The 23,605-nt window shown below is 33.2% G+C and overlaps 2 protein-coding genes across 9 annotated transcripts; one reads left to right on the top strand and one right to left on the bottom strand.

Moving 5' to 3' along the window:
• The first annotated feature begins 811 nt into the window (after positions 1 to 811).
• On the top strand, positions 812 to 9,524 carry LOC106078165 (COP9 signalosome complex subunit 2). The gene is made up of 13 exons (XM_056016633.1): positions 812 to 944; positions 3,511 to 3,624; positions 3,962 to 4,042; positions 4,557 to 4,682; positions 5,750 to 5,917; positions 6,156 to 6,260; positions 6,561 to 6,630; positions 6,724 to 6,823; positions 6,960 to 7,091; positions 7,233 to 7,330; positions 7,473 to 7,555; positions 7,801 to 7,859; positions 8,438 to 9,524. Exons 1-13 carry the CDS (start codon positions 894 to 896, stop codon positions 8,580 to 8,582), a joined length of 1,332 nt encoding a protein of 443 aa, XP_055872608.1. The 5' UTR covers positions 812 to 893; the 3' UTR covers positions 8,583 to 9,524.
• A 3,552-nt stretch (positions 9,525 to 13,076) lies between these two features.
• LOC106078162 (glycerol 3-phosphate oxidase-like) lies at positions 13,077 to 20,900 on the bottom strand. Of its 8 annotated transcripts, none has more exons than XM_013238933.2 (8): positions 20,762 to 20,900; positions 17,753 to 17,922; positions 16,234 to 16,387; positions 15,130 to 15,336; positions 14,564 to 14,706; positions 14,300 to 14,418; positions 13,992 to 14,199; positions 13,077 to 13,403 (listed from the first exon to the last, which is right to left on the bottom strand). In XM_013238933.2, exons 2-8 carry the CDS (start codon positions 17,902 to 17,904, stop codon positions 13,154 to 13,156), a joined length of 1,233 nt encoding a protein of 410 aa, XP_013094387.2. In that variant the 5' UTR covers positions 17,905 to 17,922; positions 20,762 to 20,900; the 3' UTR covers positions 13,077 to 13,153. The 8 variants fall into 8 exon arrangements, with proteins under 8 accessions (XP_013094387.2, XP_055872644.1, XP_055872635.1 ...); XM_056016669.1 differs by having other exon boundaries at positions 16,234 to 16,370; XM_056016660.1 differs by having other exon boundaries at positions 17,753 to 17,919; positions 20,762 to 20,883.
• Between the last annotated feature and the right edge of the window lie 2,705 nt (positions 20,901 to 23,605).

Below are 23,605 nucleotides of genomic sequence, written 5' to 3'. Positions count from 1 at the left end.
TAGGGAGATTTAATTTTGGGCTTGCATAACCCTAATAAATATTAAATATAAATAAAAATTTAAAGAGACTCGCTATAATGATTAGGGAAACGCCAAATAAGATGTATCTTTTGCTTTTTTTTCTTAGCCCCCCCCCCCCCCCCCAAAAAAAAATGAATTTCCATTGTAAACAAAAAGTAACAAAGTATTCTTATTGTTAGTCAGCATTGGAAAAAATAAATAGGCCTACGATATGGATCACAAATCAGTAAGAAGATGTAAGCCTACTAATATATATATATATAAGTTTATTAGCCTCTTAAAAGAGAAAAAAAAAGATTTTGAAAGTTGAACGAGCATTAACTTGAATAATAGCGTAAAAATATTGCTTTGATTTTTAAAAAAACTGAAAGCTAGCTGCACAATTTCCATAGAAGTAGAAGTAATATGAATTGTAAAAAAAAATTTACTCTAGATCTACATCTTATTATAACAGGCTTAGAAACTCAAATCTAGAATATAGACAATATGATAAAAAAAAAGTAAATAAACTGAAAGCTAATGTTAAAAATCACTAGAATTTGACAGCTTTCGTATAGATAGTCAATAATATATGCCAGTTGTTCAGTCGTGTTTTTATTTATTTATTTTCACTAATAAATATTTTTAAAGCTAGATATAGATTTAAATCTAGATTTATAAGTCTAATGTAATCAAAACTGAACTGAAAAAATTAGTATAATATTATGTTTTTCAAAATATTTTTATCGAGTTTCACTATTATCTTAAGAATTACAATTTCTTATTAGATCTAGACTATATTATGTATTAATTCAAATGTAAAAATCATTGAGACAAACACTGACCAGGTAAAAAAAAAAAAAAAAAAACAACAACTAAAATAAACAGCAAAAATGTCCGACGACGAATTCATGTGCGGTGATGACGAAGAGGAATATGATTTGGTAATTTATATGTTCATTAAGTATATGATCTAGCCGCATAAAGACTTAATAAAGAATAGCTTTTTAATTATGCTTTTAAAACAATAATATTTTACAATCACATTTCATTAAGCATCTTCTTTTTTGAAGTAACGTCTGTTGTTATTGTTCATGAGACATACATGATCATTCATGATGATGATCATGAGACATGATGTTGATCATGTTCAGATTCAGATGGTAGATTGTAGATCTATCAATGACTATCATTCATATAGTAAATAATAGTGTAGATTATAGATTTAAAATTATTATAGATCTAATTCTTTTAAGTATAAATAATAAGATAAGAAGATAAGCATAACCGATGATAACCAGAGCTAGATCTAGAAAGTAAAGAAAGCTAGAATCTAGATTCTGCTACCACTGCAACACTCACTGCTAGACTAGTAGATCTAGAGTAACTGACAAAGTGACATCAATAGCGAACAAGTTAAGCTCAGACGCCGACATTTTTTATGTTTGAATTTGTGTATCTACGTAAGAAAAGGAAACAACTGATTGTACCTATGAACTCCTCATCCATTTGTCTTAAAAAGTAGATATGTTTTATTTTATTACTACTCATCGTTAAAATTAGATTTGATGTTAAAGTGGGTCAGTTCGGAGCTTTCAAGAGCTAAATTTTTGAATATTTTTCTAGCGCTACCTTTAAAAATCGAACATCATAAGAAACTCTCGACATGAGAAGTATGATGTTTTAAAAGGGTTATAATCTTTAAATTTTGTTATTTATAATTATATCCTTTTCTTTTTACGCCATGTCAAGTCAGACAGATTTTAGTCATTTTCACACACTATCTTTGTTTACTGCCTTAGAATTTGATAGAATCGAGAAAGATCTAGATCTATAGACTGTGACTAACAGTAATTTATTTTGTAAATGACTTTAAAATGACTTAAGTCAAGATATGAAAAGTCTACAGCTAGATTAGAGTCTAGACCTACATGGGATTACCAGACACCTACATTAGTACATGTACCACCCCTAAAGGAGGACAAATTAATAAAGTAAATTTAAAAAATGAACTTATATTTAGGCCTAATTGATCAATCATCTCTAGTAAGTAAAACATGTATTTCTATAGGCTGTAAGCAACACATGTATTTCTATAGGCTGTAAGCAACTGTATTACATAATATATCATATTTCTCAGACTATAGGACTCTACACCACAGCTCATGATTCGAGCTAACATGCATGTGAAACCCCCATGCAAGACATTTTCTTTATGATGTTCTTTGTGAGAAGAACACCTGTCACTGAGTTAAAGGATAGTTTTTCTCTTTGGTTCATTGTGCTTTGGTCAGTGAAAACACCCTCTCAGTGTTGGCATTGTGCCCGGAAATACACAGAAAAATTTACAAATTTTGAGGAGCTCTTAATAGCAAGTTATCTGTTTCTGTGACGGATAGTTAACATGGGTGGCATGTGACCAGCACAGCGACCAGCCGCCTTTACTTTCCCCAACTCATGTCAGGTATTCATTAGAGTTGGGTGGACTCAGGGGTGTCCTAGGATCCCAAAATTCAAACTCCCAGTCTTCATTGAGATTCAAACTCAAGACCCTTTGGTTAGAAGCCAAGCGCTTTACCGTTCAGACACCACACCTCGTGTTATAGCAACTTCTGGTAGTTACAATCCAAAAACTCACAACAATCTTTCACAGCCGCTGTGTGCAAATTATAAATTGAAATATTAGCATGTAACTCAATAGCTTCAGCATACACGGGCAGCAAAGCTGCATTATGATGCATACAGTTGTGAAGAATATGATCTGGACATCTAACAAGCAGCTTACTAAGCTCAGTTTTAACTGATGAAAACACATTCTTTCCTTATTTCCTGTTGATGCTTCCAAAGTTCACATTGGCATTGTGTCCAGGAAACTCAACACATCTGGATGACAAACTGTATTTCTAAATAGTTTCTTAAAGGTATGTTAATATGGTTTCAGAAGTCTTATTTACTGTGCTGTTCATTGCCAGCAATTTTGTATGTGTTCTACCAGACCACCTTTACAATCAAAATACTGAACTACTACTGGGAATAGTTTTTCTGCAGAAAAGCTTTACTTCATTTGATTTTTCTATCTTATTGGAGTTTTGTATTTAAACCAGAGGGTATGAAAGATTAAATTTGATTGTTATATATCCCATTCCAGTAAACAACAGTGAAAAAGTCTTTCACATTTTTAAGCTAATGCTGGTCGGCTGGAGGACATGAATTAAAATAGGAGGACATGGCCTCCTTTTAAATCTAGATCTTGACTCTATCTAGACTCAATTCCAATAATATTAAAGTTAAAATGACAGAAAAATGTTATAGTGAGTTTTATTTACATTTTGATTAGATCTAGACTAAAGATGAATGAATTGTTACCTTGAGCTATATTTTGAATCTCATCAGTTATATTCTTTTGAACAAATTGGATTCATGTAATAAGTTAATTATCAGCTCTGTTTTAATATATGATTCCCATATACATGTTCTAATTTATAAAATAATCCCACTTTTTTTTTAAAGGTTTATTCAGAAGAAAGTAATTCAGAACCTGATGTGGACCTTGAAAATCAATATTACAACTCAAAGGCTTTAAAAGAAGATGATCCTAAGGCTGCACTTGAAAGCTTTCAAAAAGTAATATACAATATAGTTTATTTATTTGTGTTTAGGACTAAGTCTACTTTTAAAATTGTGATCTAATGTAATTAGTAGTAAATAAATATATATTTCAATTATATTTAAAATATAATTATAAAAACAATATATAATATCATTTCTTAAGTTCTCATTTTACACACTTACACAAAAAAGTTTATAATTTTCTTATAGTATAAGGTTAAGTTATACTTTACTATTTTAGGGTTAAATAAAAAACAAATAAACAACCCTAATAATTGCTAAATATGAGTGAACAAAACTAGTGATTGAGTTTCTGTATGAATACAAATATTGTGTATATTCTTTGCATTAGGTCCTTGAACTTGAAGGTAAAGAGAAAGGTGAATGGGGTTTTAAAGCTCTGAAACAAATGATTAAGATTAATTTCAGATTAGTAAGTACTAGCTTTGATTTATATAACTTAATGCAGTCAATAAAAAGTTCATTGGATCACATCAAGATGTTATTGTTTTAGTCCTAAGAACTGGCATTTCTGATTTCTTAAACATTTTCTGTGTTACAAGAATGTTTCCATGTTTAAGTCTAGGCCTGAACAAGCGGCTGGTCCAGTTGGCTGAATTTGACATTAGAAGCATCTTTGAAAAATGATTGTCCTAGTCATTTCTATAACATATTTCACAGTTTTAGTTTTTCTCATTAATTGTCTGAATTGAAAATTACAAAAGTTGAATGACAGTGATGATTTGCTATTTGCATTTCTGTTACTTACAAATATCTCACTTAATTCACTTTCATATTGCTTACTATTTACATACAAATCTATTTAGTTTTTTTTTTTGGTAACATTATGATTAAGGCTAAGAATCTTGTAACATTTATTTTTAAACATTGTTTTTAGTAATGCATAGTATATTTTTTCTCTTAATTTGCACTTGATTTATTCTTAGACTAACTATGAGGAAATGATGGTACGCTACAAACTGCTATTGACATATATTAAATCAGCAGTTACAAGAAACTACTCTGAGAAGTCTATTAATTCAATCTTAGATTATATTTCAACTTCAAAGCAGGTAAGTAAATATTAATACCATACATTAGTTAACATCTGTTTAGTTCCAGTATCTGCCATTATAATTAGACAAGAACTAATCACTTGATCATACATCAGATTTTTTCTTCTTGGCATTATCTCACATTGTGTGATTAATGAGATTTTGTTTTATGTAACCTATCAACCAACAGTTGATAAAGTGCTCTGATTGGCCCACTACATTTCTAGTAATTCCTGTAATTCCTTGGCAAGTTTGATTCAATGGTCAGGTGGTCTTTATGAAGTGCACTTTGGCATTTTATTTTTCATTTCTATCACCATTATAAATACAAAGGTAGCTTTTGTAGGTGAAATCTTGTAATGATTTGGATGCGTTTACAATTTTGGTGTATATAAATGTAGGGTATCTTTTGTCATTGTAAGCAAAAGTTGTTTATTCTAAAATCTTATTACAGAAACCACTGATTGCTTGTTTTTAAACATTTCAATATAATTATTATTTGTGGAAAAAACAAAAGAAATTTCCAGGCACTTAGCTAGGAATTTGTCATCATTTTGGACCCCGGGAGGCTTGACCTCATTGGGGGCCCCTGCATTTTAAGTAATATTTAATGTAAAAAACACTCATTTGGGGGCCCCCCTCAAGTGAGGGCCCTTGGGGATTTTCAAATTCTCCCCCACCCTAGCTACGCCACTGAAAATTTCTTTAAAAAAAAATTAAAATATTACCATTTTATTATTACCAACTTTAGAATTGTGACACGTTTCTATGAAAATAAAACTACAAATGATGACTGGAACTTAATTATTATGGTTTACTGCTATTTTAAAAATGCACTCATTGTTTAAGTGATAAAATTTGGAATGTATATTGTTAATAGATAAACTTGTTCTATTAAATAGCATTTGTCTGAACCAGACTTGCTGAGTTTTAAGTTCAATATTGCCATTAGTTTAAACATATATTTTTGTTCTTTTTATGTATGATACCTATTAACATTATAATTTCCTCATGTTTTGATCTTGCATTCAATTTAGTTTATGCTTTGAAGCTTAAATCTAATAAAAAGAAAATGAAAATTTCAGATGGAACTGCTGCAGGATTTTTATGAAACAACTTTAGATGCTCTTAAAGAAGCCAAAAATGAAAGACTTTGGTTTAAAACAAATACTAAGCTTGGAAAGTTGTACTATGATAGGGGAGATTATCCCAGATTACAGCGTATATTAAAACAGTTACACCAGTCATGCCAAGTAAGTATTCACACTTTAAAATAAAATATATACAAATGACATATTTGTTACAATGGTTCCTGCCAGATTTAACCAAATGTTTAAGCCTTCTAGGATTTTGCAAGTAAACCTCATCTCGAGTAGAGTTTCTTATATAAACTTCATTTTTTGTGTAGCCATTTGTTACAACTATGTAAAGCCCTCTGTTTAAACCTATCCAGTAGTTAAATCACTTAATTAATTAATGCTCTATTCACAGACTGATGATGGAGCTGATGACTTAAAAAAAGGGACACAACTTTTAGAGATCTATGCTTTAGAAATTCAGATGTACACTGCCCAGAAAAACAATAAAAAGCTAAAGGTAAGATGTGCTGTTCAGAAACTATTGATTAGAGATTCAATACCTTTTGATAGTGCCTTTTTTAGTTCTTGCTTTTGATAGGGTGGTTATTCTTAGCATTGGTTAGTTTTGAGACCAGTATCTGCCCTATTGCTGAAATAGCTTGAAGAAAACAAAAATAACTCAATATTATATTTTACTAAATTTAGTAATATAATATGGACCAAAATTGCATATTTTGATATTCATTGTGACATGAGAACTAAAAATTTCAATGTTTTACTGATGATTTTATCTATTTTTAAATTGTTCACATATTAGGCACTGTATGAACAGTCACTGCACATTAAATCTGCCATTCCTCATCCACTGATCATGGGAGTAATTCGAGGTACAGATCATTTTTAAAATAATGGATTTTGAAATAAAAGAACAAAACATTAGCTACTTGGTTTGCTCTACTTTCTATTCCTTTGACTTTTAGAATGTGGAGGTAAAATGCATCTCAGGGAGGGAGAATACGAAAAGGCACACACAGACTTCTTTGAGGCTTTTAAAAATTACGATGAATCTGGCAGCCCGAGGTAGAGTATTAAACACTGTCTCAAATTTCATTTCTGTTTATAGTGTCAAGTGTTTTTTTTATTAACTTTAACATCTATATAAAAATTATATTGTATACCATTTGATATTATCTTATATGCCTTTATTTATTTTTAGGAGAACAACTTGCCTTAAATATCTAGTTTTGGCAAACATGCTTATGAAATCTGGCATAAATCCATTTGATTCACAAGAAACTAAACCTTATAAAAATGATCCAGAAATATTGGCAATGACAAACTTAGTCAGGTGTGTTGTTTTTTTTTAAACATTACAAATAAGGATTTGTTTATTTAAAACAATGTAATATTGTTGTTGTTTTTATTTTTTATTTTTTTTTTGTTTCTTTTAAAAATATTTCTCCAATCATTTTCCTTTTTTTTTCCCCAGTGCATATCAAAATAATGATATAAATGATTTTGAGAAAATCTTGAAAACCAATAGACAAAATATTATGGAAGATCCTTTCATTAGAGAGCATATTGAAGGTAAAAATGTGTATGTAAATAAATATATAGTATTTATACATTGATAGCATTTCATCAAATATGTGAGAATACCATCTTCTTTTACACATAAAGAAATATTTTTTACCATTATATCAAATACTTTTTTTTTCTGTCCATAAAGATCTTTTAAGAAATATTCGAACTCAAGTTCTTATAAAACTTATCAAGCCATATACAAGGATTCATATTCCTTTTATTTCTAAGGTGAGTTAGCAAGTCTTGGATGAAAAAAATATATGTTGAAATTGTTAGATTATATTATATATATTTTGTTGATTTTTCTTTTACAAGAAAAAACCAACTCATTAACTGTCTTATTTATTTCAAATTAACCAAATGACTTCAGTTTGATTTTATAAATGTTAACTTATGGTCAGCATAATTTCATTTTAATCTGGATATTTTCTTAATAAATTAAATAAGTCAATAACTGAATATTTTTTTTTCAGGAACTTAACATTGATGCAACAGAAGTAGAAAATCTTTTAGTATCCTGCATCTTAGATAAGTAGGTTACACTGGAAACTTTTCTAGTATAGGAAGAATTGATTCAAACTTTTTTTTTCATTTATGGCATAAATTGTTTGTGTGAACATTAGTCTGGTATAGTTTAGAAATGTTTGTTTGTTTGTAAAATGTTTTACATGTTTCGGATGTTCCTTCAGAGTTGAAGATAATTACTTCCTAGTCCAAACCTCCCGCAGGACAACGGGGGATGGGAGCGGGCAGAAAGTGTGAACATGAGTATGATATAGTTTATTAGTAAGTAACTAATGTTTACACAAACAATCTATGCCTTAAGTTAGTTTGAACATTAGTGTAGTATAGTTTAGTAAGTGTGAACATAAGTGTGGTATAGTTTAGTAATTGAACATCAGTGTGGTATAGTTTAGTAAGTGTGAACATTAGTGTGGTATAGTTTAGTAAGTGTGAACATTAGTGTGGTATAGTTTAGTAAGTGTGAACATTAGTGTTGTATAGTTTAGTAAGTGTGAACATCAGTGTAGTATAGTTTAGTAAGTGTGAACATTAGTGTTGTATAGTTAAGAAAGTTTTGAATCATCTTTGTGTTCTAAATTTTTGCAGTACTGTAAATGGAAGAATAGATCAAGTCAATCAAGTACTTGAGTTGGAACGTGAGTCAACAGGCACAGCTCGTTACAATGCATTGGATAAATGGACATGCCAGTTACAGAGTCTTCATCAAGCTGTTATAAGCAAAATTGCATAGCAGGCGGTTTCATAAGACTAGTATAAAAAACTGTAAAAAAAAACAACAACAACAAAACCCAGAAGAAAATAAGTTATCGTCTCATATGCATTTGTCTTTACAGAATACTAATCTATTAAAAAAAAAAGATCATGTTATGATCTCCCAAGTGCAGAGTTGCTAAGAATAAACCTGTAAAAATTTAAATACTGATGTGTTTTTTCACAAAGCTGATTATAAGCATTGACTAAAGCTGTAGCCACTAAGTTAACTATTAACTTGTTTTTCTTTTTCTTTACATTTTCTGAGTGTAACTATCAGTATATTTTAAATTGATGATACATTTTTTTGTCAATGTTATCACCATAAGTTGACCTAAGTTCCTGAATAATATAATAAACCAACCGGTTTGTTGATTTTGAGTTTCCCAAGTCACCTATCTGGGCAAGTTGGCCTGAGTGCTGAATGTTACCTAAATATAAGGCATCTTTAATAATTCTGTGCATCAAATCCTTTAATGTTGATAAATATTTCTGACTAAACAAGTCCTGTTGAAACAGTGTGTCTTTATTTGTGCAAGTGTTTGTTTAGTTTTTTGAGTTGCATTTGGTTGAGTTATAAAAAAAAATTATTAAAACTTGTATTTCAAGTTGTACTTTCAAACTGTACTGTCTGTTAAGTTATTAAGACTGAGAGTGTCTCTTATTTCTTGCATGTTGAAAACATTTTTTCCCCATTGTATATTAAGTTTTAAAAAAAGCTGATTGAACTGAATGATGTTTTTTTTTTTAATTTTTACATAGACATGTTGTTTATCTTCCTTTTTTTTCCTTTAATTGTTTTTTAAATGAAATAAAGGCGATTAGAAAACTGGATGTGAGTTTGGCAGGAACAGAATGAAAGTCTTATTAGAATGTTGATGTCATTTTTTTAAATCATAATTAAAAAGCTGAGGTGCTTTCAGCTAGATTGTTTATTTGATTAATTTTATGTGTTATAAGGTCACTTATTTTTAATAAAATTGCTGGTCTTTATTATAGTACACCTAACACTTGTTTCCCATGGAATAAACATCAAACTTAAAATAAGAAATAGAAAAAATACAATATGAAATATTTTCCAATCCCGGTACTAGAATAATAATTTACTAATGAGGCTTTAACCTTAATCTGGCTAAGAATAATTCTCAACAGACTAAAGAAGAAAGCCGAGGATGCCTTTGCTGAGGTAAACGCAGGTTTCTGAGCAGGTAAAAGAAATGTTGAACATCACACTGATTTTGTTCAGGGTTGACATGGAATTAATGATGATGCATGTGATGAGAGAAGTAATAGATAAAAAGATTATCGATGTTATCAAAGCCCTTCACCACAATGTTAATAGTTAAGTACTTCTGAAAAAACGAATTGGAGAAAGTTTTTGGACCTGGCAAGGATACATTCTCTCCCTAGTTCCACTTGATGTTGCAGACAGTTCAACAGCCAAAAATTACAAGTTCACTCAAATATTGTACTTGGGATCACACAAGTCAAAACCCATTTGAGCTTGGCAGCTTCTCTCATGAGTAAAATGGACAATCTGAAAGATTAACACCAGCTTCTTATCTTATATAATACAGACGTTACTTCAAAAAAGAAGATGATTACATCCTATGCGTCATGCATATTAACCCATGACCTAAATTCTGCCAAGTCACTGGTTTTCCTTGCTAGCTCAGGCAACCCATTCCATGCTCTAATAGCGCTAGGGAAGGAGCATTTGTATAAATTTTTCCTAGTGTGTGGAATGTGCCTTAATCTTTGTGTCTTTCTGAGTATTTTATTAAATTTTGTATTTGAAGATTATGGTTCAGTGTTTTATGTATAATTGCTATTATACTTTTAAGTCTTCTATCTTGAAGGCTTTCTAAATTTAGTGAGTTTACTAAAGGTGTTACTCTAGTCAAATGTGAATATTCATTTGTTATGAATCTCACTGCTCTATTTTGTGTCTGTTCCAGTTTCTTAATGTTTTTTTGAGTTGAGGGGTCCCAAACAGAGGATGCATATTCTATTATTGGCCTAACCAAGGGTAAATAACATTTTAGTTTTATGTTCTTATTTGATTTATAGAAATTTCTTTTAATAAACCCTTATGCTTTGTTTGATTTTTTTTATAGTTTCATCAATATTGGGATTCCATGACAGTTTTTCATTTATTAAAACACTTAGGAATTTTTGCGTTTTTAGTATGTGTTACTGGTTTAATAAGTGGAATTAATTTGTTTTAGTTTTTTTTGTTACTCTTAATAACTGACATTTTTCTGGGTGTAAAGACATGCTCCAATTTGATTCTGTCAATGGTCTGTGCGTTGATAAGTATAAATGTAGATGTTGCTCGCGAATTCGACTCAATTAACAGAATGAACAAGAAATATATTTAATAACTTAGGCTGATAACTTCAAATACTTAAATACAGAATAAGGGCACAGTCCTTGTCATCGCTAATTTAGTGGCGTCCTTCTTGTCTGTTACTACCCTATTTTCCTTTCCTACTTTTTAATTACTCATCACGTCACTATGGAAAAACCCAACTTCTACGCGTCGTGTCATCACAATTCCCATTTCTGTAATTCATCTAATTCTCTTGTAAAATGTTTGCTTCTTGTGTTGTTTTTATTGTTCTATATATTATGCAATCATCTGCAAATAATCTGACTTTTGTTCCTGAACTAATGGAGTTTGGTAAATCCTTTTTGTAAATTAAAAATAGTAGTGGACCTATGACTGTTCCTTGAGGTACACCTGAGTTTACTGTTGTTGATGTTGGTTTAGAGGTCGAGAAGCTAAGTGCGCTTGAACTTGGCTTGGCTTGGCTACCTAGAAGGGGGCTCGAGGTTCGACACCCGACTCGGGCAGAGTTGTGTTTACGTGCCTAAAGGCAGCACGGAAAACCAACTCCTAGATACCCCCTCCCCCTCACTGGTCCACAAATGAGATTGGACCAAAGCGCTCTGAGCATGCTATAAGCATGAAAGTAGCGCTATATAAAAGCTATAAATATATATATATATATATTACAGTTTGTTCTCTCCCTATCAGAACATCGTTAATCCACTGATGCAATGGACCATCAATGCCAAAATATTTTAATTTTTTAAGCAAATTATGGTGGTGAACTTTGTCAAAAGCCTTGGAAAAATCTAGTAAGTTGGCATCTATTTGCTCACTATCATCTAAACCTTTTGAAAAATCATCAGTCCTATTAGTTTTGTTTCACATGATCTATATTTCCTAAAGCCATGTTGTTATGGAGTAAGGACATTATGTTTGTCTAAGTGGTTAATGATGTTGCTATATATTATGTGTTCTAGGAGCTGGTAAGTGATACTGGTCTGTAAGTTTCCTGGGTCAGGTTTTTCTCCTTTTTTAAATAGTTTTTTTCCAGTCCTTTGGTACTCTGCCCTGATTAAGAGATGCCTGAAAAAGTATTTTAAACACTGGTGCTAGCTCATTGCTTAGTTCTTTGAGTAATCTAGCTGGAATACCATCAGGTCCAGATGCTTTAATCGGTTTGATGTTTGCTAATATTTTTTGATTTCCCTTTTTTTGTACTTCTATATCTCCTATGTTGTCCTTCTCTGTTCAAATTAAGTAATATGTCTTTGTCTCCTGTGGCTAAGAATGCTTCCAAGTAAAATTAAAACTTTATTTCTTGATGGTGACCAATGCTCTCTGTACTCCTATAGGGTTCTGAAAGTTGGACACTGAATGCTGAACTCTAGCTTTTTAGAGTAAATTCTACAAAAAAAGAAAACAAATGAGTTTGTACTTTTACAAGTCAACACTCTGGCTGGCAAAAAAGGAGGAAGTCCTCGATACTGTGGAGAGTCGAAAGCTCTGCTAGTTCTGTTTTTTTTTTTTAAGGACATCACTTTTATTCAAAAGTTATCTTTCGAGGTCCAGTGGAGGGAGCATGAAGAAAGTTTGCTAGACAACTTAAAAGAATGGACTGGTCTTACTCTTGAGATTTAGCTGCGGATCAGAAAGAGTGCAGGAATTTGGCCTGTCCTATTGAGATTCTGCTAAGAATAGTAACTGACCAGAAACTGTCACAGCACCTGTGCAAGGAAATTCAAGGGACAAACGAATGAGAACCATTAAAAGAATTGCCAAATTCATACTTTTTTTAAAAAGCTACACACTTTGAATTCAGTCATTTTATTAGGAGAGTGGTACATTGTTTTTAGCAGTAAAGCTAATTATCATTTCAATTTGAAACTGTTTAGTGATTGGGCAGAAACAAATTTTTATAGCCACTTTAGATACCCAGTAATCTAAGAAATATTTTTAACAACTGTTTGGTTTAAGATTTTCAAATTGATCAGAATGCCTTTTTTATTAAAAATAAAAAAAATTCTGCCAAGAAATTAAAAAAAAAACAAACAAAAAAAAAATACTTCAAAATCAAGCTTGCGAAAAGCATTTGCATTCAAAACATTGAAAAGTGGAATGTAAAGACCATAACTATTCTCACAATGGCCATTCTGGTTTATTGTATTCTTTATTTGTATGTCAGTCAATACAAAAATAAGTAGACAAGTATTGAAAAATCAAAGTTTAGATGTCATGCTATCCTGTCCATACAAAACCATAGGGTGCAATATTGGATAATGATATCCATTTAATGTTACTGATGTTTTATCCTCTCCAAAACTCCATGCCATATCCAAAAGATGGTTGGTAGCACCTCGCTCAGGTTCTAGTCCAATGTCTGACTGAAGTCTTTCACACACATACTGAGCAATGCCTAGTGAGCCTGACACACCAGTTGATCTGATTCCACCAACTGTTATCCATCTCCTGAAAATTAAAGTGTAACACTTATGTAGCATTTTATTTTATCTCTAGTACACTATTCTGTAAAAATGTGCTACAAATTTTAGTGAATGAAACTTAAGATTGAACTTCTTGAACTACAAGTCTTACATAAAAAAACAAAAAAAAAAACACTAAGTGCTAATTGCTGAGCTCATCTTTCAATTCATGTTTTATTTTGACTGCTACTGTCATGTGCAAGAATAATTGAACATTCACAGAGATAATCGAACTCCTGATCAACAGAACATATTCAAGTATGTTAGTTAAAAAAAATAATATGATCTTCACATGTAATGAAGTAAAAAATTCCTTCACAGCTAGAGATATTACCTATGATACTATTTTTGAAATAAACTAAAACCAAATTTAAGTTTTCTTCAGTAATCATAAAACTTTCTTTTATGTGTACCAGTTCAGACTTCTCTGGTCAGGAAAATCATGACCACAAATGTAAACATAATCATAAAGTAAATGATACAAATTGAATAAAGTTTGGATTGAGGCCAATTGTTTGATTTCAGAAAACTGAGGTCATGCTAAAGCAGTTCTATAAAAGTAGTGCACACTTACTTGTGTGGGTAAGTTCTAATTTGATAATCCTTAAACTGGGTGGCTGGTCTTACACCAACATAATGGCCAACTGGCAGAAATGTAGCTAGGTCAGGAATGAGCCACTGAGCTTTTTGAGTTAACATCCAATGAACTTTAGGATCACTTGCAGGCCTGGACAGCTCACTAGAATCTTGAGCAGTTGGTCCCATCATCACATTGTTATAGACTAGAAAGGACAAATATATAATTTTGTTTTTCACGTTTAAGTTAGAAATAAAAAGCCAAACATATTAAATCAAACTCTATATCCTGATTATTTAATGTACCTGAGTTAAACAAAGCTATTCCTTTGGATTTTTCTGTTGGAACTGGAAATATAATTGAATTCAATAAAGGACTTGCATTTTTACCAAAGACACAATACTGGCCTTTACGTGGATATATTCTGTATAAAAGTAAGGACGTGGTTAAAGATGTCATCATTGAAACTTTTAACAATTTTCAATTCACTTTGTACATCTAGTCTTATATCAACAAATTTAATGAATGTTGATTGTGAAAACAAATTGATTTAAAAGAAACACTAATACCTAAATGTATCAATTCCTGCTAATTGATCCACAATATCGCCATACAAACCAGCACAATTAATAGTCACTTTACAATGAATGGGTCCCAAACTTGTAATCAATGTTCCTTGACTCATCTCGGACACTTCACAACTTGTGCAAATCTGTTCTTTTTTTTGTATACAAGAAAAATGAAAAGAAACTTTTAATTTTAGATACAACTCTTTAGAATTAAATTTTTTGACCCTGCTAAAATTGCAAAACAAAAATATACTACAAAAAATAACACAAAAAACAAGCATAATTTCCAAAATCATTAATTAGTTTTCCAATATTAATTTATTTTCACACTATAACATGCTCAGTGCACTTTTGACCTATCTATTTACAGAGATGTTGGAGAGGGTGCTCAGCAAACAGAGCTCAACAAGAGTCTAATCCCAATTTAAAATTCCTTGCCTACATCAGGATTTCCAATTGAGCGCCTTTGTTAAGTAGTCAAGCAGTTTGTGCTCCTCAGCCAGACATCCCAATTTTTTAAAGGGAGATAAAAGAAGCCAGCCTGATAAACTAAAGATTTGAGTTACCTTTGATCCAAGCATTCTTGCTTGATGAGCGTAACTGAGTCCAAGTAAATAGGAATCTATGACACATTCTCCTGGAATATTTAATGCACCTACAGCCTCTTTGCGCAGGTAGGGCTCACTTTTGTGCAGATCAGTGAGGGACATCAGATTGACATCATGAATATCAGCTTCAAGAGACTGTTGTCTTAAATCTGGTAGTTTCTTATTCTGTCAATACAGTGTAAAATATTTTTATTATTTGTTAACACAATAAAAAAAATAATATAAACATTACAAGAAATATTTAAATTAAGAAAAGTAATGCCAGTATCTCATATTTTTAAAGTGAGTATTGGCTAAATAAAATAGATTTTGATAGATTTGTAATTTATTCATATTGGATTTATCGATGGTCACAGGTTCAAACTCTGCCCGCTCCCAGCCCCTGTATTCCTGCGGGAGGTTTGGACTAGGAAGTAAATTCGCTTCAACTCTGAAGGAACATCCGAAACATGTAAAACATTTTACAAGCATTTTACAAGCACCCCTACAACAAAAGTCAAGGGAAGATGAGGATGATGAGTGTATTTTTTATCCTCTTCTGTCTGGGAAAGTTCATTATCAATCCCCTCTAAACTACTGCCTCTTTTTAATTACCAACAAAAAAAATCTTAAAAATGTATTTTTCATAATATTATCAAAATAGAGGTTTTGAGAAATGAATACATATATATTTTTATTACAGACAGCCGAAACTACTATAATAGCTCCTCCTTCAAATTCTAGAAAAAAAAAAAAGACAATAACATCGAACTGTGTGCCTAGTGGTGTTGTATGTGCACTGGTCTGTCATTCGGTCATCTCGATAATCCCAGGGTTCACACCATGCTAACTGCCATACCCCATCATCCTGCAGAAGGTTTAGACTAGGAAGTAGATTATCTTCAACTCTGAAGAAACATCCAAAACATTTTACAAACAAAAAAAACCTCAGGCACTGAATGAATAAAAGTAGGATTAGAATGAAAATCTGAAGTGCATTGAAATAGAGAAACAAAAATAACAGTTACATTTTCTATTTCTTAGAAAGAATAGTATGTGAAGACATTATGTTGACATTCTCACCTCTTCTTCTGTCCAAGCAACAAGAGTGGCACCACATTTCCTGTAAGGGATGTTGAATTTATTGATTATATCAAATACAGTCTTCTGGCTTGTCTTGATGCAATGCTGTTCCAGACTATGGAGTGGAGCATCAAAACCTGTGTGCAACATGCCACTTTGAGATATAAAATAGTAGAGTGTAAAGAGACCAGCTTTAAATGTCTGGCCACCTAAATAATTCAAGAAAAAGAATGATCTAATTGAATTTTACTGTTTTTGTTTGTTTGTTTGTAAAATGTTTTACATGTTTCGGATGTTCCTTCAGAATTGAAGATAATTACTTCCTAGTCCAAACCTCCTGCAGGACAAAGGGGGATGGGAGCAGGCAGGGTTTGAATCTGGGACCATCGATAAATCTGAACGACAGTCCAGCGCGCAAACCGCACGACCAGGCAACCATCCTAATCTGTTAAGCAGTGTTTTAATTACTAACTGATAATGTATTAAATTGGTTGAATATTACTGGTGCTTTGTTTCTACACACTTCTCATGACACTTTTTGTGTTAATTGATGAGTACATGAAGTTCAAATAGGAATTGGTGAGTTTATGAAACTGCACCAGACAGGGCAGAAAAATGTTCACAAAAATAATGATGAAAATCAAGAGTATTATAACATTTTGCAAGCTCCAAATTAAAAAATCAAAGTTAATTGCATCTCAAGATTCATAGATATCCTACTGTTACTTTCTTTCTAGTGATGTCCACAGACATGAGGATATTTCATAACATTTCCAACAGATAAGCAGATTACAGGGATTCTAAAACACTTTTAAAGGCAGTATTTTTTTTTCAACTTCCTAAAGCAATCATTTGAGAAAAAGTAAAGGTGCTTTTTCATTGTGCTGGCCACATGACATTCTTGTTAACTGTGGGCCACAGAAAAAGATGACCTTTATATAGATTATAGATTGTCACTATAAAACACATGAAATAGCAAGTAGTTCCAGCAGTGGCATAGCTAGGGTGGGGGCCCCTAAATGAATGTTTTTTTTTTACATTAAATATTAAGTATTACACAAAATGCAGGGGCTCCCAAAGAGGTCAAGCCCCCCAAATGATGGAAAATTTGTAGCTTTGCCCCCTGAGTTCCAGTCGCTGTAGTTATTTTGCCTCAAGAAAGTACACACTGCACACCAAAGCTATGCCTACAAATATTTAGATGTAAATGAACCAACATTATCATTATCATTTGTGATGTCTATATTATCATTTACAAGAGCTGTTGAATTCTAAGAACTGGGCATAATTGACTTTAAACAAACAGCTTTTTAAAAATAAAGAAAAAGAAGGAAAAAAAAACAATGGAGAGATTTGAATTAAGCATGGAGAGATTTGAATTAAGCATACTTTGACTTATGCAAGTCTAAATGAACTGGATTTGACATATCTCACATTATTCTCTCTGATGCATGATGTTTTATTATCTCCCCTGAGTCTTTCCAAAAAAAAACAACAACTGATCAATGCAGTTACATACCTGTTTCCTGCACTGGCTTCTGACATAATGTTCTGAGCTCTCTCCAGTAGGATACAAGTATAGCCTTGTCTGCTGAGTTCAAACACAACAGCACAACCCACCACACCTCCACCAATGATTGCTGCATCAAATATTTTGTCAGATAATGACATGTTTGGTATTGTCTGCTGCTGTGAAAAAAATCAACACATTTTAAAATTGTGTTAGACATATAAAGATAACATAACTTATACTTTTAAGGCTTCAATAAAAATGTTTATAGGTATCCTTCTTTCCAAAATATGTGAAAAACAATTTTTGTTTAATATCATGTGGAGCAGTAATTATAAAATGTATAAATGCTTAGAAGGGAAATTATAAGTATAAGTGACTCTATAATATCAAACTTGATTATATTTAAGCAATATTTATTTTCAGTTGATATTTCTCTGCACACTTAATATGTTACAATAATAATGACATTTTTTTGTTTCTAATTGAACTATTCTAACTATTGATCATTTAAAATTGTATATTATGAGATCCAAATGTTACTAATTCTCTTACTATAAAAATGAAACAAGATATTATTTTTACAAAGCTATATCAACAAGTTATTTTGTCTGGTTTCAAACAAGAGAAAGAAATAGTACTTGACTGAGGTGGTGGAATAAGTTGAATTAGTCTCCTTTATACTTTGTGTAGAGAATTAGGTCATTTGAAACCAACAATAAATAACTATAGAGCCTTCTATTTTCATAAGCAATTCACTGGCACAGCTGTTATAAATTAATGCATTGGCTTGATCCCTCGAGTTTGAATTCAAGCTGTACATCTTTTTAAAATTTTTATTATAAAATGCATTTAAAAAGTGTTTACAGTAACATTCACCCAGGTACCTCTTTTTTCTTTCCTCCCCCCTTTAATAACTGGTCCAGACAATTGAAAGGATCATAGCGCATTGGAAAGCTAAAATAATGAAATTGCACAAAACAAAAACAATTGGTAAAAATATTTATAATCACACAGATTTAATATTGCTAATCTAGATCTATTACAAATTTAATTACATGACTGATCCAAACCAATTGATACAATTAGGCTTAATATTAGCTTTGTTTTTTTTTTAAATAAATCTTTTTTATTATTGCTATTATTTATATCATCATAAAATGTGACATGTGCTATAATAAAATATCAAATAAAGGCAGTACCCAAGTACTATTAGAATCTAAATTTAAATCTTGAGTGTGCCTTTCTATGCTTCTATCCAAAATATGTTTCAGCATTAAGCTTCAAACTTCACAGATGGTGAATTGGGCTTATAGGAAAATGACACTTAAATAATATACTCTTACAAACTTAAAAAAGTAAGAATCTACTCTAATACTTGATCTCTACTCAGTTAATTGTGGAAAGTCTGGAAAAGTAACATCATCTTCCTGGTAAGATTAAAACTGTTTTCTTCATGAGTACTCCTAGCACACCTAGTTGTAAATGATTGTGAAAGTCAGACACTGAATGCTGAGGCTGAAAGAAGAATTTCAGGTTTTGAAAGTATATCCAACAGAAAAATGCTGAGTACCAGATATCAGGAAAAGAAAACAAATGAGTTTGTACTTTCAGAAGTCAACACTTTGGTTGGCAAAAGGAGGATTTCTTCAATACTGTGATGAGATGAAAGCTGACATGGTTTGGTCCATATTGTAAGACATGACTGACTGTAAAAAATTATCCTTCTAGGTTCAATGGACAGAGCATGATGAAAGGATGACTCAAAGAGATGACTGGACATGAATGAATGATATTCTGCTGAGAACAAGGGAAATGTAGAGGGATTTAGTTGTCCTAACCGTCGCCAAAGCACCCCAAAGATGCAAGTCAAGGGAATGATGAATCAGTATAAAAATGAACGCATTGTCTTAAATTCTAAAGTTTAAGTATATTTGCAGTATTTCACTTGAACACACACAGGGCTGGTCCTAACTATTGCTGGGCTCTATGCGAAACAGACTGCATGGGGCCCAGTCTGGGCGGGGATAAGCATAATGTCAAAATTAAAATTTTTTAATTAAAAGTACATTTGTCTTTGCTGTAAATTTTTATTAAAGGAAAGCTGACAATGCCTTTTTTGTTAATTGCATGTGAAATTGGCACCTCAAAATGACAACTTTGTCCATTTTTCACAAGATTTTTATGAGTTTTCAGGAAATTTCCAGGACTTTTTCGTATATTTTGCAATTTCAGGAGATTTCCAGGAAAATGAGGATGCAGCGGAAACCCTGTTATTATATATAAGTGATAATGGTTTAATTTAATAATTTACAAATAGAATAAACGCAGGGCCTATGAAAGTGCGGGGCCCACAGCGGCCACATAGGTGGCAGTAGCCTAAGGCAGGCTTTGACCACACAGACCCAGTTGCGACCTGCATATTTTGCCACCCTGATGTAGACAAAGCTGTTGACCCATTGGGGTCTATGTAAATTATCTTTCATCATCTGCATCAGTCTTCTGCAAGGGTTTTTTTTTGGTCCTCACATGTATATCCTGCGACCTTCATGAAATCTCTCCAGCTGTTGCTTTCAGAGACTAATTTCTGCCAGCTGCTTTTCTCTGTGCCAGTTAGGCAACATTTCCAACTTAAGGCACATATTCTCCCACTATAAAATTAAAGAGATGCTAATGATTGCGCACTTCTTGAAAACATCAAACATAATGCTGCCTCGTTTGGTGAAACTATGAACCTCAGGAAAACGGAAATCTTTTTCCACAGGTGTCCCAACGGAACTTAGCTTCTCAACAAATGAATGACCACCCTCTTAATTATTAAAGTTGTTGACCAGAGCCTGATCCATCAGCTGTCTGAACTAGACCTAATACTATAGCTGATAGTAATGTATTCTATTTATAACCATAGTATAATCTAAATCTAGTAAATACTAAAATAGTATCATCTTAAACTTTCAAATAAAGTCTGCCTAGAATAGATTACCTAGAATCTAGATTTATTTTAGATCTAGTCTATACCTATAGTCTATATCTCGATATGTATTATTATTCCGATCTAGATCTCTCTTAACACATTCAAAACTAATGAAATTGAATGGTCAAAGTTTTGCTGATTATAATTGTCTCCCATTGCACTTAACTCAAGCTTATAAAAGGGAAAGAACTGCTCAATTACTATTATGTCTTTCAATACCGCAGGATTCATTGCTCCTATTTATGTAAAGCAAAGTTAATTACCACCGATTGATTCATGTGTTGTCATCGAAAATGAATAAGTATGTAAAGTTTCAACTTGATCCGAGAATGGGAAGTGTGAGAAAAAAAACAACATTTGCATATTTTCCCGTATATCATGCAAGACAAAGCCATTGTCCGCTGGCTGTCTACATTTTTTCCCCCGTGTTCTGCGTCTGTCTGGCTTTCCTTTGAGTCTCAAAACAAATGTTTGTCACACAGCCTTTGTGAGAGCTCTACAACTGTCTCTTTCAGAGGCCATCTGCTGCCAGTTGCCAGCTACCTTCTTCTATACCAGTGAGGGCCACATGGCGCCAGAGTTGATCTTTATATCGCTTACTTTGGGCACCTCTGTTACGCGTTTGGCATGTGGTCGTCTCCCATGTGGAATAAGTGTCCGACCCAGCGCAGCTGTCGAATGGTAATTAGTGCTTCTATTATGTCCACACCGGTCTCCAGCAGAACATAATTATTTGTGATGTAGTCTTGCCAGAGTTAATATAAGCTGTAATGTAGTCTTGCCAGAGTTAATAGAAGCTTTGTAAAAAAAAAAGTAGACTAGATTATCTTTATGCGCATCTGAAATTCAAGTGTGTGTTTTGAGCCGTTCCATTGGAAGATACAAGAGCTGAAAAGTGTGTGGTTGTGTGTGTTTCATTGGAGGAATATACAAAGAAACTGTGTGTAGAGAACAGTAGGCCTATAGTCTTTTTGTGTCTGTGTGTGTGTGTGTGTAGTGAACACTAGGCCTATAGTGTTTTTGTGTCTCTGTGTGTGTGTAGTGAACAGTAGGCCTATAGTGTTTTTGTGTCTGTGTGTGTGGGGGGGGGAGGGGTTGCGTCCCTGTTGTAATGTAGGCAGACGAGAAATGCATACTTTTTCTTTAGGACAACAACTGATGAGTCTAAGGTGTGTTAGTGCATAGTCTAAATTAGCCAAATTTCACTGTGCAATGAAAGAGACAAAAAAGGGGACTTTATAGAATTTAGAGGTCAGAAAATTGTGTTGGGGTTGGGCAGCGTTGTAATGCGAGCCGTTTTATTGAAGTATGAAAAAGTATTTCGGCCAAAATAAACATATTCAGGCGCAGGAAACGTAAAGAAAACTTAAATAGACTCCAGGTGGACAACGGCTTAGAATGCATTAGGTGTGGAAAAATATGCAGGTCGCAAATGGGTTTGCGGCTGAAATAATGGCTAATATAGGTCCACTAAACCTTAGGAGGGAAAGGTCACTACTGACCTGCTATGAGCGGTATAAAAGGCTGGATGAATACCTCCCAGCTAGAAAACTAGTGGATGGTTGGAGATGCAGAAGACGTATCCAGATGCAGTCTTTTATGCATCATGCCACTAGACTATCTGATGAAGCTGGCCTCTCCACCAACCGACAAAACATTCAACGCTTTCATCCTCTTCCCCCTTGGTGTCGCCCAACGACCCCAGACATACGCTTGAAATTAGTAGACCCTAATGCCACTAAGCAAAGCCGTTCATCTAACGACCTTCAAATCCTAGCTCTGGAGACCATTAATACCTTCAAGCCCAGTGCTATTTTTGCATACACTGACGGGTCGGCAACAATAGATTCTGGAAGAGCAGGCTATGGAACCTACATCGACTTTCTTGGCTCTTACACAGTCAAAATCTTTGGACCATGTGATAGTATTTGCAGTTTTGATGCGGAGACCATGGCAGTCTGTGAAGCCTTAAAAGTCATTGACTCTCAACTCGGCGAAGGACATTTGAGGGCAACACAGATTGTTGTGGTCACTGACTCAAAATCTGTACTACAGGCTTTGCAAAGCCCCGGACCATGGCCCCCCAATATCAACACTGTCATCATGGCTTCACATAACATTAAACAACGCTATGGCACCCCTGTAATAATGCAGTGGGTACCGAGTCACATAGGTGTGACTGGCAACACAATTGCAGACTCTTTGCCCACCAGGGAGGGCAAATTCCACCCACTGATCAGGCTGTAAGCTTTCATCAAGCCCTGGCTATAATACAAAAAAACAGAAATGGAAAAGTGGTTTGAGTGCTGGGACAAGTCCCAAAAAGCCCGTGGAGTCTGGGAGCGCATGAGGCGCCCTGACCGCACTTCCCCGTGGCGGAGGCTGTCCAGGCCTGAGCAAGCTATTATAGCACAGTGCAGGACAGGCCACTGTCCTGTTGGCTCATATTTCTCGCGGCTATGGCCAAATTTTGATTCCCGGTGCCCCCGCTGCGGGGAAGAAGAGGAAACCGTGCCTCATATTCTGTTTGACTGCCCCAGACTTGCTGATCTCCGTCTCGACAGGTCTAAGAAACCCAAAATTCTCGACCTGTATGGCGATATTTATGCACTACGCAAGACAGCAGGGTTTCTGTTCAGGGCTTTTGCAAGAGAAGATTTGAGCCTCTCAAGCTCTCACTCTAATGGAGTTTGATGATGAATGGGTTTGCATAATCATGTGAAACACTGCACTCATTCTTAATCTTCGGAATCGAAGACAGTACCATTGAAAAATTACAATACAAGCTAGCAGTTATTTAAAAAAAATAATATTTTTTTCCCTTAAATGTTACATTATTGTGTTCATTAGCTAGCCAGTAGAGAAGGGGGAGCTTTGCTTAAAAGTGA

The sequence above is a fragment of the Biomphalaria glabrata genome, chromosome 1 (genome assembly GCF_947242115.1).
Source record: "Biomphalaria glabrata chromosome 1, xgBioGlab47.1, whole genome shotgun sequence".
In the NCBI taxonomy this organism is placed as follows: Eukaryota; Metazoa; Mollusca; class Gastropoda; family Planorbidae; genus Biomphalaria; species Biomphalaria glabrata.
This window is presented reverse-complemented; position numbering and strand designations above follow the sequence as displayed.

Coding starts and splice junctions, on each gene's coding strand:
- LOC106078162 (XM_013238933.2), bottom strand. CDS start 17,904: ATGTCATTATCTGACAAAATATTTGATGCAGCAATCATTGGTGGAGGT. Junction 14,707..15,129: donor CAAGAATGCTTGGATCAAAG/GTAACTCAAATC, acceptor AAAAAAGAACAG/ATTTGCACAAGTTGTGAAGT. Junction 14,419..14,563: donor GCAGGAATTGATACATTTAG/GTATTAGTGTTT, acceptor ACTTTTATACAG/AATATATCCACGTAAAGGCC.
- LOC106078165 (XM_056016633.1), top strand. CDS start 894: ATGTCCGACGACGAATTCATGTGCGGTGATGACGAAGAGGAATATGAT. Junction 4,683..5,749: donor ATATTTCAACTTCAAAGCAG/GTAAGTAAATAT, acceptor TGAAAATTTCAG/ATGGAACTGCTGCAGGATTT. Junction 7,556..7,800: donor ATATTCCTTTTATTTCTAAG/GTGAGTTAGCAA, acceptor TTTTTTTTTCAG/GAACTTAACATTGATGCAAC.